Source organism: Sinocyclocheilus grahami, unplaced genomic scaffold (assembly GCF_001515645.1).
Source record: "Sinocyclocheilus grahami isolate Dianchi unplaced genomic scaffold, SAMN03320097.WGS_v1.1 scaffold532.1, whole genome shotgun sequence".
In the NCBI taxonomy this organism is placed as follows: Eukaryota; Metazoa; Chordata; class Actinopteri; order Cypriniformes; family Cyprinidae; genus Sinocyclocheilus; species Sinocyclocheilus grahami.
This window is the reverse complement of record NW_015505711.1, coordinates 85,856-97,599: the sequence shown is the minus strand read 5'-3', so window position 1 is coordinate 97,599 and position 11,744 is coordinate 85,856. Positions and strand designations below refer to the sequence as shown.

Sequence of the window (11,744 nt, the reverse complement as noted above, 5' to 3'; positions counted from 1 at the left end):
TTTTGTATAGAAGAATATGGGGGCCCCCCCCCCCCCGGCCCCTCTTTCCCCTCTAACTCTGTTGCCATTTCCTTACAAGGCAATTGTCTTGTCTGGAAAGTTTATTTTTACATTCTTATAGGATTAAAGTAAGTCCTTTCAGCTGTGGACCTGTTTCAGTGACTCAGAAGTTTAAAAATAATCTTGGAGGATTGTGATTCTGAAAGCAATAAGAAAATGTGAAACAAATAATTGCAGACCAGACAAATCAAACTAACTTTAGTTTTTATTTAAATTAGGCCAGTGACACAACATGTGCCATTTTTACTACTGTATACAACACATCATTACATGTTGTAACTGGGCTTAAATTGTATTAGGCTATATGTTAACTGCTTTAGGAGCCTCCATCCTATAATTACTCCCTGGCGTATTTAAAGATGTCTCCATCTTTTAACAGTGCTGTAACATTGCAGCAGGGGTGTCTCCACGATGACCTTGCAGTTCCCAATCGCAACTGCCAGGCAATTAACACCAGCACATACTTTGCCAGCTTGTTAACTCATAGCTGTACCACATGGTAGCAACTGATAAATCTGGCAGAAGATGCATTCTGCTTAAAAGACAACTAAAATAACTCAAGCTGACAATTTAAAAACATAAAATAAACCCGTAGAAACCCAAGCTTATGCTGATTATGTATTATTATTCCTCCCTTGCCTGTAGCATGTCACTTGTTATAAAAATAGGTTTCTGAATAACTTTTTGTGATTAGTCCGAGAACCATATGTTAAAAAGTAATTCAAATGACTACCACAAGAGGGCGCTGTCAGGCTAGCAGAAAAAGTACTAGCTCAACTACTAGTAAGTGAACTTTGTGAACTATCCTTCCATTCTGTGCTGGATGCCTATGGAGGAATCTGGACCAACAGACACGTGCTGCCCTGTGGGCCCACTGGTGAAAAAGTGCTTGCTGGTGGCCTTTGTGCAGAAAAAACCCTTTTGTTTTAGTATGCTCTTGTGCCTCTCTGGCCTGCATCAGCATTGTGGACTTTGTGTATATGCTGGACTCTGGCAAAGCTCCAGAGTCATCAACATGGCCTGAACTATTGTATGGGGAGATTTAGCAGGGGCTATTGACCAGCAACTGCTCACACAACTGCTAGCTCATGCTCTCTGCCTATGCAAACACACAAGCACTCATTCTTTTTTAACATATAAATGTTTGAAAACATGTGTAGTATGTATATTCATGTGGACAAGTGCTGGTAGCAAAAACAAAATTCCTGACCTCAGTGTCAGTATAGCAAAAAGCCTGAAGAGGCAGTTTATTTTTTAAAGCATTTACTTCAGCCCAATTCTTAATCTGTCATGCAGATTATAAATAAACTTTAAATAAACTCATGAGTGTTACATGCAACTGTATTTATCAAATACATTTCAATAAATTGTTTATTTATTTATTGTAAAATGTACAGTTTGTCATGACAATACTCAAAAACATGTAAATTCAGTTTTCTTGTTTTCTATGAAATGTAACAAGTCTAAATTTTTTCTATTTTAAAATCTAAGTTTGTAAGAGACCATTCAGAAGCAAATAACCAACAGAGGGGAGTATTGAGTTATAGCAACAGAAGATGTTGAAAGCTATGAGATGACAATTAATAAATAAATTCATACATTTAAAAAATGATTATTTGACACACTTAATATAATTAATATAATTTAATTAAATTTAAAGGGATTGTTCACCCAAAAATGAAAATTCTTGAGGGAACAACTTGAGAGTTAGTAGTTGATTTTTTTGTGTATTATTATTATTAATTTTATTTTTTTTGGTGTATTATCTATTATCACTTTAATACTTTTATTTAGCAAGGACATTAAATTTATCAAAAGAGACAGTAAAGAGAGTTATAATCTTACAAAACAATTACATTTCAAATAAATGCTGTTCTTTTGAACTTTTAATTCATCAAAAAATCCTGAACAAAATGCATCAGCATAAAACTAAATCAGTATATTTATACAGTATGATTTCTGAAGGATCATGTGACACTGAAGACTGGAGTAATTGCTGCTGAAAATTCAGCTTTGTCATCAAAGACATAGATCACTTTTTAAAAATATATTAAAATAGAAAACAATTTTATACTATTTCATGATATTGCCGTTTATTTATGTTATTTTATTTTTATTATTAATATATAAATAAATATATAAGTGAGATTTATATAAATTGTCTTATAAAAGTCAGCTGGTCTTCTTTGTTTGAAGACCAGCTGACTTTTAAATGAAATTAAATAAAACAGGAGACAGGAGCTTTAGGTGAGCTCAGAGTCGTTTTTTTATTAAATAGTTAAGGAACAATCAACTACACATTAAAAGACTTAAAACTCCTGAACACGGCGGATGGAGCCGACAGTAGGATGCATGGCACTCCAGTCAGTGAAGTGGCGGTACTCGCCTCTCTCCAACAAATACTGACGTCCCCTGAAGTTAGGATGCTCATAGAAGACCCAGGCCCCATCCAGAATGTTACAGGACTGTACCTCACGGTGACGGAAGCGGTCATAGAGAGAGGGCCAGTCCTCACTGCACTCCATAATCTGACCCTGGAAGTCAGGCCGCTCATACAGACAGATACGGAAATTGCCATTATGCTACAAAAGAGAGAGTGAATAGCCAAATACCATTACAATGCACTGATTTCTGGTAGGCCATTTACTGTAGAAAGAGCAGAATCATATCTAGAGTCACCTAAAATTATATTAATGGGGCACTGAATTATTAAAACAATACATTCAGATTATGCATACTGAAAATAAACTTTCAGTGGGGAACAATAAGGAGTTTAGGGCCAATAATGCTGTTCTTGAATGGTTGTGTGGCACATATGTCTGGTGTAGGTGAATGTTTTTGCTGAAAAGAACATAAACCTGCATTGGGCAAAATAGCCCAGCTATGGTTCTCCAAATAGGGATGACTTACATTTCGCACCATGCGGCAAGACCTTATAGAGTCACTGAAGCCCATCCAGTGCTGGTAATCAGGATACTCTCCCCTGGTTAGGATGTACTGGCAGCCCATGAAGTTTGGACGTTCATACAAAACCCAGGCCCCACTTTCAACTCGGATGGAGTTACAGCGGCTGAAGTGGGACGACAGCTCTGGGCAGTCCATGCTGCACTCAAAACAACATCCCTGAAAGTTTTTGTCCTCATAAAAGAAAATCTGTATGGGAGAATATGTAGAAACATAGTTAAGCCAAGGAAGAGATCACAGAGCCAGTTTACACAAGCAAAATGTGTTTTACTTTTCCCATTCTGTCCATGTTTGGGGCTAATTTCATTCCTCCTTTTGATGTATTGAAAGGGCAATGAGCGAGATTTATATGTTTCACATTGAGTTGCTCTGCCAGGCAAATCATTGTTATATGAATGGCCGCAGCAACTGCATCATCAACAGCTGATACTGCGATTGTTTCTAGATTGTTCCTGCAGATTAATGCAGTGGCCATTGTATGGAACCCTGACCTTTTGATTCTGCAATGGCTGAGTCCAGAAAATATTTATTGGGCTAATTAAATTGTTTTCCAGATGCTGGTACTGGCATAGTTGGAGCAGCACTGGCATCTAGCCACATGCTCATATTGGATGAGGTGTAACACGTACCGAATGAACTGATGGCATTTTGTGTTTGAACACTCCACCCAAACTCTTGCTCTACTGTTAGACAGTAGGTTTACTTAGGTGCACAATACCACAGAAACTGACAGTAGGCTGTGCATTATATATGTTTTTTATTTTAATAATACAAGACAACGTTTTACTGTAATAACATGAGTGAATGCTATGCCATGTATTAATAAAAATGTCAAATTTAGCTATGGTGGGACACTTTTATTCAGCTCAACACAACACAATGCAACACCTGAAGCAACCAAGCTGCCATGAATTCAGGTGTTACCATCAAAATGACAACAGATTAAACAAAAGACATTTGCCGTTTTTAGCAGAAGATTAAAATAATAAAAGAAAAAGGTGTTTTAATGACACAATCTGATGAACACAGCTTTCACACTTGTATTTTCATGAATCATATTCAGTTCCTTAAAGTGACCACCAAACCAGGGTTATTATAGTTATAAACTAGTATAAATAGCATGAACTAAAACTGAAACTAAAACAATTTTTAAAAAGTCAGTATTTGAAATATTTCAGCCAGTTGGTAAGTGCTAAAACTTGAACTGTACATATAAATACAAAAACGATAAAAACACACAACAAAATTACTAAAACTACCTAAAATCTAAAATTCAAACAAAAACAAGAAATATAAAAATAAAACAGATTGAAAATAAATATTTATAAAATACATTTTACAAAATATATCTAAATGTTTATAAAATATTATTAAAAACTATAATATTATCCCAGTGATACTAAAATAACACTGTACCAAACATACATGTGTAAACAGAGTATTAAAACAAGGCATTGGCTATTTAATGTACACTAAGTTTAAAACAGGTTACATCGTAAATAGAGACAGATACTGTTGCATTGTTGTACTATTGCACAAGTACAATTAAAAGCAAATACTATAAATTTCCTATATATTTCCATATATAGAGAGAGACAGATGATATGTAAATAAAAACAATCAAGTGTTATGATATTATAAACTAATATGCAATTATAGAAATTAATATGCTATTACAAAGTAAAATATCTGATCACAGTGTTTGGAATTACTGAAACTAGCCATTTGCTCTCAGTGTGAACACAAATGGTCTAATAAGAATGTTATATAGAATGTTGTATATAATTCATCCAAGTGGATGCTGCACACTGGTGGTGGTTGAGGAGAGACCCCCCCCCCCATATGATTGTAAAGCGCTTTGGGTGTACAACAATACACAATAAAGTGCTATATAAATGCATCATTCATTCATTCATTCATTCATTCATTCATTTTTTAAATTATAGCCTCACATAATTTTATATACAGTGCCTTGCGAAAGTATTCATGTTTTGTTTTGTTGCAGTCTTATGTTAAACTGATTTAAATAACTGTTTTCCCCCTCATCAATTTACACTCCATACACCATACACCATAATAAAAAATAAAATAAAATAAAAAATACAGATTTGTGACAACTTTGCAAATTTATTAAAATTAAAAAACTGAAATGAGTACATTGCATAAGTATTCATACCCTTAACACAGTACTTGGTTGAAGCACCATTTCAGCCTCAAGTATATTTGGGTATGATGCGGCAAGCTTTGCACATCTGCATTTATCTGCCATTCTTCTCCTCACCTCTTTACCTCTCAATCTCTGTCAGGGATGTGGGCAGACACACATTTTCAGGTTTCTCCAGAAATGTTTGATTGGGTTCAAGCCCAGGCTCTGGCTGGGCCACTCAAGGACATTCACAGAGTTGTCTATAATCCACTCTTGCTGTGTGCTTAGGGTCATTGTTCTGTTGGAAGGTGAACCTTCTGCCCAATCTGAGGTTCTGAATGCTCTGGACTGGGTTTTCATTAAGGCTATCTCTATATTTTGGTGCATTGAGCTTTTCTTCTACTATGACGAGTCCTTCAGTCCATGCCACTGAAAAACAACCCCACAGCATGAGGCTGCTTCCAGCACACTTTACTTTTGGGATGGTACCCTGCAGATGATGAGCAGTGCCTGCTTTCCTCCAAACATGATGCTTGCAATTGAGGTTCATCAGACCAGAGAATTTTGTTTCTCACAATCTGAGAATTCTTAGGGTGCTTTGTTGCAAATTCCAAGTGTGTTTTCATGTGTTTTCACTGAGGAGAGAATTGAGTTTGGCCACACTGCCATAAAGCCCAGATCGGTGGAGTGTTGAAGTGTTTGTTTGTCCTTCTGCAAGTTTCTACATATATGATCATGGAGCTCAACTAGAGTGACCATCAGCTTCTTGGTCACCAGTCTAACCATGGCCCTTCTCCATCACTTGCTCAGTTTGGCCAGGAGGCCAGCTCTAGGAAGAGTCCTAGTTTATCCAAACGTCTTCCATTATGGATAATGGAGGCTACATGCTTCTGTGAACCTTCAATGCAGCAGAATTTTTTCTGAACTCTTCCCCAGATCTGTGCCTTGACGCAATTCTGTCTCTGAGCTCTAAAGGCAGTTCTTTTGACCTCAGGGCTTGGTTTTTGGTCTGATATGCATTTTCAGCTTTTAGACCTTTTATTGAGAGGTGTGTGCCTTTCCAAATCATACCCATTCAAATGAATTTGCCACAGGTTAACACCACTCGAAGTGTAGTAACATCTACAAGCAATATGAATGCTCCTGAGCTAAATTTCAACTGTCCCAGTTGAGGGTATGAATATCTATGCAAAGGCACTACAATCTGATAAAAATAATTGATTTTGATTTGCTTTGTAAATTGCTCAGGAATTTGACTACTGTTGTTTGTCTGATTTATGTCTGTCTTTTGTTTTAAGACAAATTTTTATGAAAATATAAAATATGTAAAACATCTCACTTGTAACCATTTCTGCTAAAGAGCTGCACACACTGTATTAACAAATATCACACAGTACTCAATACCACACTGTGTTTGTTCATTTAGCCCAGAGGAGAACTGGTCCCCAACTGAGCATAGTTTCTCCTAAGGTTTCATTTATTTCTCCATTTTTATCACTTGATGGAGTTTACGTTCCTTGTCACAGTTGCCTTTGACACACTTAGTTGGGGTCTAAAAATCACTTAGTATTCAGTAATATTATCACACTGACTCTATCGGATGAGAACGGCACTTGAATTTAACTGAACTGCTGAATAATGACACTATTGTCCTCTGTAGAGCTGCTTTATACCTGCATAAAATTAGTTCATTATTGAATTTTGCAACATCAACATTTATTGAACTGAATCAAAATTCAACATTGAACTGAATAACAACACTACTATCTTGTAATGTTTTATAATAAATTAACTTTACACAGTTACTGAAATGAAGTACATCAACACTGAACTACTGCTTGCTACAGCTGCTTTGCAGCAGAATTTGGATTTGCTTTATTTTGAAAATTTGCATCACTGATTCTGATTGCTGTTCAATATTGTGAAGCTGCTATGAAACAATTTTTATTGTATAAAGCATTATAAAAATAAAGGTGACTTGATTTGACTTTACAAATTCATACAAATGATAAACTAGCTTGTAGAATGTTTTTTTAACTTAATATGTTAGAAGTATTTCAGCTTTATACTGTTTTATAGCAACTAGTCAAAAATAGATACGACTCATATCAATAAGTGCCTCTTCAAATAAATTTATTTTTCAGTATTTGTCAGTAGCAGTGATGACAGGTATTCATTTCAACAGTCTGTGGTGATTTGATGAATAGAGCCCACAGTGGCATGCATGGCCCCCCATTCAGTGTGTCGCCTGTACTCTCCCTTCTCAAGGAGGTACTGATGGCCACGGTAGTTTGCATGCTCGAAGAACACGCAGGGCCCTTCCTGAACCTTGCAGGAATGGATCTCTCTGCAGAGGAAACGTTCCTGAATGGATGGGGTGCTTTCTGTAACTTCCCATGTTTTGCCATCAAAATTGGGCCTCTCAAAGAGCTTCAGCTTGAGATGTCCAGTAACCTGGAGGAAATACATATGATGTTTCTATGTATCCGCTGATGTAGGCCGCTCATACAGGACCCAAAAGCCCCCCTTCACCTTTGCAGAATTACATCGGCTAAAAAAAGAATGAAGGTCACTTGTGTCTCCCTTGCACACATAGGATCTTCCCTGGAAGTTCCTGTCTTCGTAGAACACAATCTGTCAGAGGAAATACAACACTGATGGTTTACATTGTGCTAAAACATCATGCCACACTGTGGGGCACAGACAATCAGGGAGAAAGTGGCACTTACGCTCTCAGTCGTCATTGTCAGGTGTGAAATGTTGGATAGCAAACCGTGCTGTAATCTCTTTATACAAGTCCTGAACAAAGGCACAATTTAATCAGCAATTCAAAAAAATATCTAAGCTCAATGTATTGTTCTAAAGCACTGAATCATAGATTTGTTCAACAATAAAATTGTGAGTACCAAGCATCCTAACCTCCTAACCTAGCCAATGAACCCCAACCTCAGGCTTGTACAACATGCCATTATGTGTTGATTAAACTAGTGTTGTCTACTTAGCCAGCTCAGGCTAATTATTTATCTTACTACAGAAATTTGCATTCAAATGTTTGCCAACAGCACTCTCACACTATCAGCTCCAGCAAAATCACTGTTATGACTGGCAATCAGGGCGTACATTAAGGAGGATTTAGAGGCCAAGTACTGGTGTTGAGGCATCTACTGTGTTCCTTATGGGCTATTCACACAGAACAATGAAAAATGTGAGCTGTGAGCAGAAAAATGTGAGCTGCAGGGCAGTGGAATGCAAGGTCTAGAAGAGACACAATTTTTTTTTACTGTTACATGCAAGACCCGAGTGCAAAAGTCAAACATGTCCGAATAGTGCATGTTTACATATGGAAATGGAAGTGCGGTACAATGCACAAAGATGTCCTGATGATAAAAGGTTTTTCACAATTTTTCAGTTACTGGATAGTATCTGAAAACGTCCCCTTTATTAATGTTTGTAAACTTTTGAATCGAATAGACAAACTTTTTTCCTAAAAAAAAAGTTTCCTTTTTTTTAAATCTTGAATTTATTTACATGCAATTCTATGCATTTTACATGCGTAATTTAAAGTACTGTTAATAGATGGGGAAATCGATCAGTCGGGTGCATCAATCAAAGATTATAAAAGTATATTAGACCTTTAAATGTTTCATTAAACAGAGATCCTCATAAGACCATTGTGGTCAAAATTAAAGTGTTCTGATACACAAAATCATTTTTCATGTGTCAGCGAATTAGACAGCGTGGAAGTAAAGCTATATCCACCTTGGCATTATGCCCTGAGAGTACCTAAGAGGTTTATGGCAAAACAAAACACTATATACACTAAGTCGCCGTGATTTTGCCAAGTAAGACATGTTCCTGGATCAACATCTTTTGTTGATCCTGGATCAACATTACTGTCCAAAAATACAGACTTAACCCAATCCCTACCCCTAAACCTAACCCTACCCATAATTTATTCCTAAAATCAGTGTGAAATGTTAGCTGATTAACAAGGGTGTAGAAGCACCTAACCCTGATCGTAAGCCTAAAACAGATATTTCCTGAAAATGTATCTCTCAATTCTGATTGGTTAATTGGAATGTTGTTTCAGGATCAACAAGGATTTTGATCCAGGAACATGTTGCACTTGGTGAAATCACGGTCACCATATACACTACTAGTCAAAAGTTTTTGAATAGTAAGATTTAAAAAAATTTTTTTTTAAGAAGTCTCACTGCTCACCAAGCCTGCATTTTGTTTGATCCAAAGGACAGCAAAAACAGTACAATTTTGAAATATTTTTACTATTTCAAATAACTGCTTTTTGATATTGATATTGATATTTGATAACTGCTATTTGAATATATTTTAAAATGTAATTTATTCCTGTGATTTCAAAGCTGAATTTTTTTTATCATCTTTACTCCAGTGACATGATCCTTCAGAAATAATTCTAATATTCTGATTTGCTGCTCAAAAAACATTTATTATTATTAGGTTGAAAACAGCTGAATAGATTTTTCAGGTTTCTTTGATGAACAGAAAATTCAGAAGAACAGCATTTATCTAAAAATAGAAATCTTTTGTAACATTATAAATGTCTTTATCATCACTTTTGATCAATTTAAAGCATCCTTGCTAAATAAAATTATGAATTTCTATAATTTCCCCTCACCCCCCACCTCTCCAAAAAAATATTATACTGACTCCAAGCTTTTGAATGATATAGTGTATAATGTTACAAAAGCTTTTTATTTCAGATAAATGCTGATCTTTGGATCGTTCTATTCATCAAAGAATCCTGAAATCCTGTTTCAAATATTGATAATAATAATAATAATACATGTTTCTTGAACAGCAAATCGGCATATTAGAATGATTTTTGAAGGATCATGTGACACTGAAGTAATGATGAGTAATGATGCTTAAAAATTTAGCTTTGATCACAGTAATAAATTACATTTTAAAACATATTCAAATAGAAAGCAGATATTTTAAATAGTAAAAATATTTCACAATACTTTTGCTGTGAAACTTTTGCTGTATTTTGGATCAAATAAATGCAGGCTCGGTCAGCAGAAGATAATTCTTTAAAGAAAACATTAAAAACCTTACTGTTCAAAAACTTTTGAATGGTAGTTTACTGTATATGATATATGCTTACAGCTATTTATTAATTAATTAGTATCATGATGCTTTAGATTCCTTTAATTATTGGTAATGCAATAAAACCCATATTTCCAATGTTGGACACACTGTACGGTGTGTCGCCATTTTGAATTTAGTCAATAATATACTTTTTTGAACCTGTAATAAGTTAACACATTTACTATGTTTTGGTCTACATTAAATATTTTTCTTTAATCAGTGCCACAATGCCATGACAAATGCCTATCAATTTGGTGACAACACCACCTATTGGTCAAAAGTAATTGTACTATAAATAGCTCTTCTTGACATTTAAACCACTTTTTTTGCAAATCAAAGACATAGCTGCCATTTAAAGCCATCACACTTTACTATTAACTCATTTCATTTGCAGAGGCTGAGGTACAGGTACAGGTCTCAAAGCTGTGCTTCAAACACCTCAACATGTTAGAGACAGAGTTTGATGAAACATACTTGTATACTGTCTAAGAAGGCATTAAATAACCTATACATTTCAAATAATGTTACTGCAATCAAATGCTACTTCAAAGTGGAGAGTGGGAAAAGGGGGACTTAAAAAGGAATAATATGGGGTCAAAACTGATACATTAGAGATTTGTCAAATACTGAATATAAACAAAAAACTAAATTTTACTTTCATACACATTTACATAAAGTTTTGCTTCACACCATTGTTAATTCTAGTGACCTCTCTTGGTAGAACTATTGAAATCGCTACAGTTATGTGAAGGGAAATCTAAACTAAGCACACTGTACCTGCTGATCTACTTTTGAAAAAATTATATATAATTTTGTTCATTTGACATGAACGTGATATTTATTTAGATTTAGTTAAAAATAAGACTCTTTATGATGACTGACAAGTATTACTTTTTAAGTACTTTGAAAACGTTTGCCACTGAAATACACAGCGTCTCCCTGACATGGCTGCATCAACACTACTGCCTGAAACCACGCCTTCTTTCTTTGCGTGCACATTTGTGGGGCATTATGCTAATATTTCCACATAGTGACGTAGACATGTGGGGGCGTGTTAGAATGAGCCATTTTAGGTAGGCGTGGCTGACTCTTAACTTTTATAAAGAATATCTCTTTGGATTTGAGACTTTAGTCTTTGCAACTTTACAGATCTTCTTTATGCACCAAGAGCTTGTAACACTCCAAAGAGAAAGGAAAACTTGAAATCGCATCATATGACCCCTTTAAGGAATTCTTCAGACATGGTAACTCTTGGCTGACGTGATTTCTCTTGCTTTTTCACTCTCATTTGCTGTCTCTCTCTCACTCTGTCTTTCTGTTTGTCTTTCATTCTATTTGTTTCATGAAGGCTGTGATTGCACAATTTAAATTAACAGAAATCACAGACCTGCTTGATCATCAGGTTTCAGGCTATTTGAATAACAAAAACCCTTATCAGCCTATAAAG

At 35.5% G+C, this 11,744-nt stretch overlaps 2 protein-coding genes across 2 annotated transcripts; both read right to left on the bottom strand.

Moving 5' to 3' along the window:
* Window positions 1-2,303: 2,303 nt before the first annotated feature.
* On the bottom strand, window positions 2,304-3,375 carry LOC107555333 (gamma-crystallin M2-like). Its single transcript, XM_016238090.1, has 3 exons — window positions 3,296-3,375; window positions 2,971-3,213; window positions 2,304-2,642 (listed from the first exon to the last, which is right to left on the bottom strand). Exons 1-3 carry the CDS (start codon window positions 3,329-3,331, stop codon window positions 2,370-2,372), a joined length of 552 nt encoding a protein of 183 aa, XP_016093576.1. The 5' UTR covers window positions 3,332-3,375; the 3' UTR covers window positions 2,304-2,369.
* Window positions 3,376-7,291: 3,916 nt separating this feature from the next.
* On the bottom strand, window positions 7,292-7,964 carry LOC107555332 (beta-crystallin S-like). Its single transcript, XM_016238089.1, has 3 exons — window positions 7,900-7,964; window positions 7,703-7,804; window positions 7,292-7,624 (listed from the first exon to the last, which is right to left on the bottom strand). The coding sequence occupies exons 1-3, from the start codon at window positions 7,912-7,914 to the stop codon at window positions 7,349-7,351; spliced, it is 393 nt and encodes a 130-aa protein (XP_016093575.1). The 5' UTR covers window positions 7,915-7,964; the 3' UTR covers window positions 7,292-7,348.
* Window positions 7,965-11,744: the final 3,780 nt, after the last annotated feature.

What these genes read in the sequence shown, in the direction of transcription:
- LOC107555333 (XM_016238090.1), bottom strand. Translation starts at nt 3,331, where the DNA reads ATGAAATTAGCCCCAAACATGGACAGAATGGGAAAA. An exon ending in ACATGGACAGAATGGGAAAA is followed by an intron (nt 3,214 to 3,295) that starts GTAAAACACATT and finishes TCTCCCATACAG; the next exon opens with ATTTTCTTTTATGAGGACAA. An exon ending in CTTGCCGCATGGTGCGAAAT is followed by an intron (nt 2,643 to 2,970) that starts GTAAGTCATCCC and finishes TCTCTTTTGTAG; the next exon opens with CATAATGGCAATTTCCGTAT.
- LOC107555332 (XM_016238089.1), bottom strand. An exon ending in GCCGATGTAATTCTGCAAAG is followed by an intron (nt 7,625 to 7,702) that starts GTGAAGGGGGGC and finishes TATTTCCTCCAG; the next exon opens with GTTACTGGACATCTCAAGCT.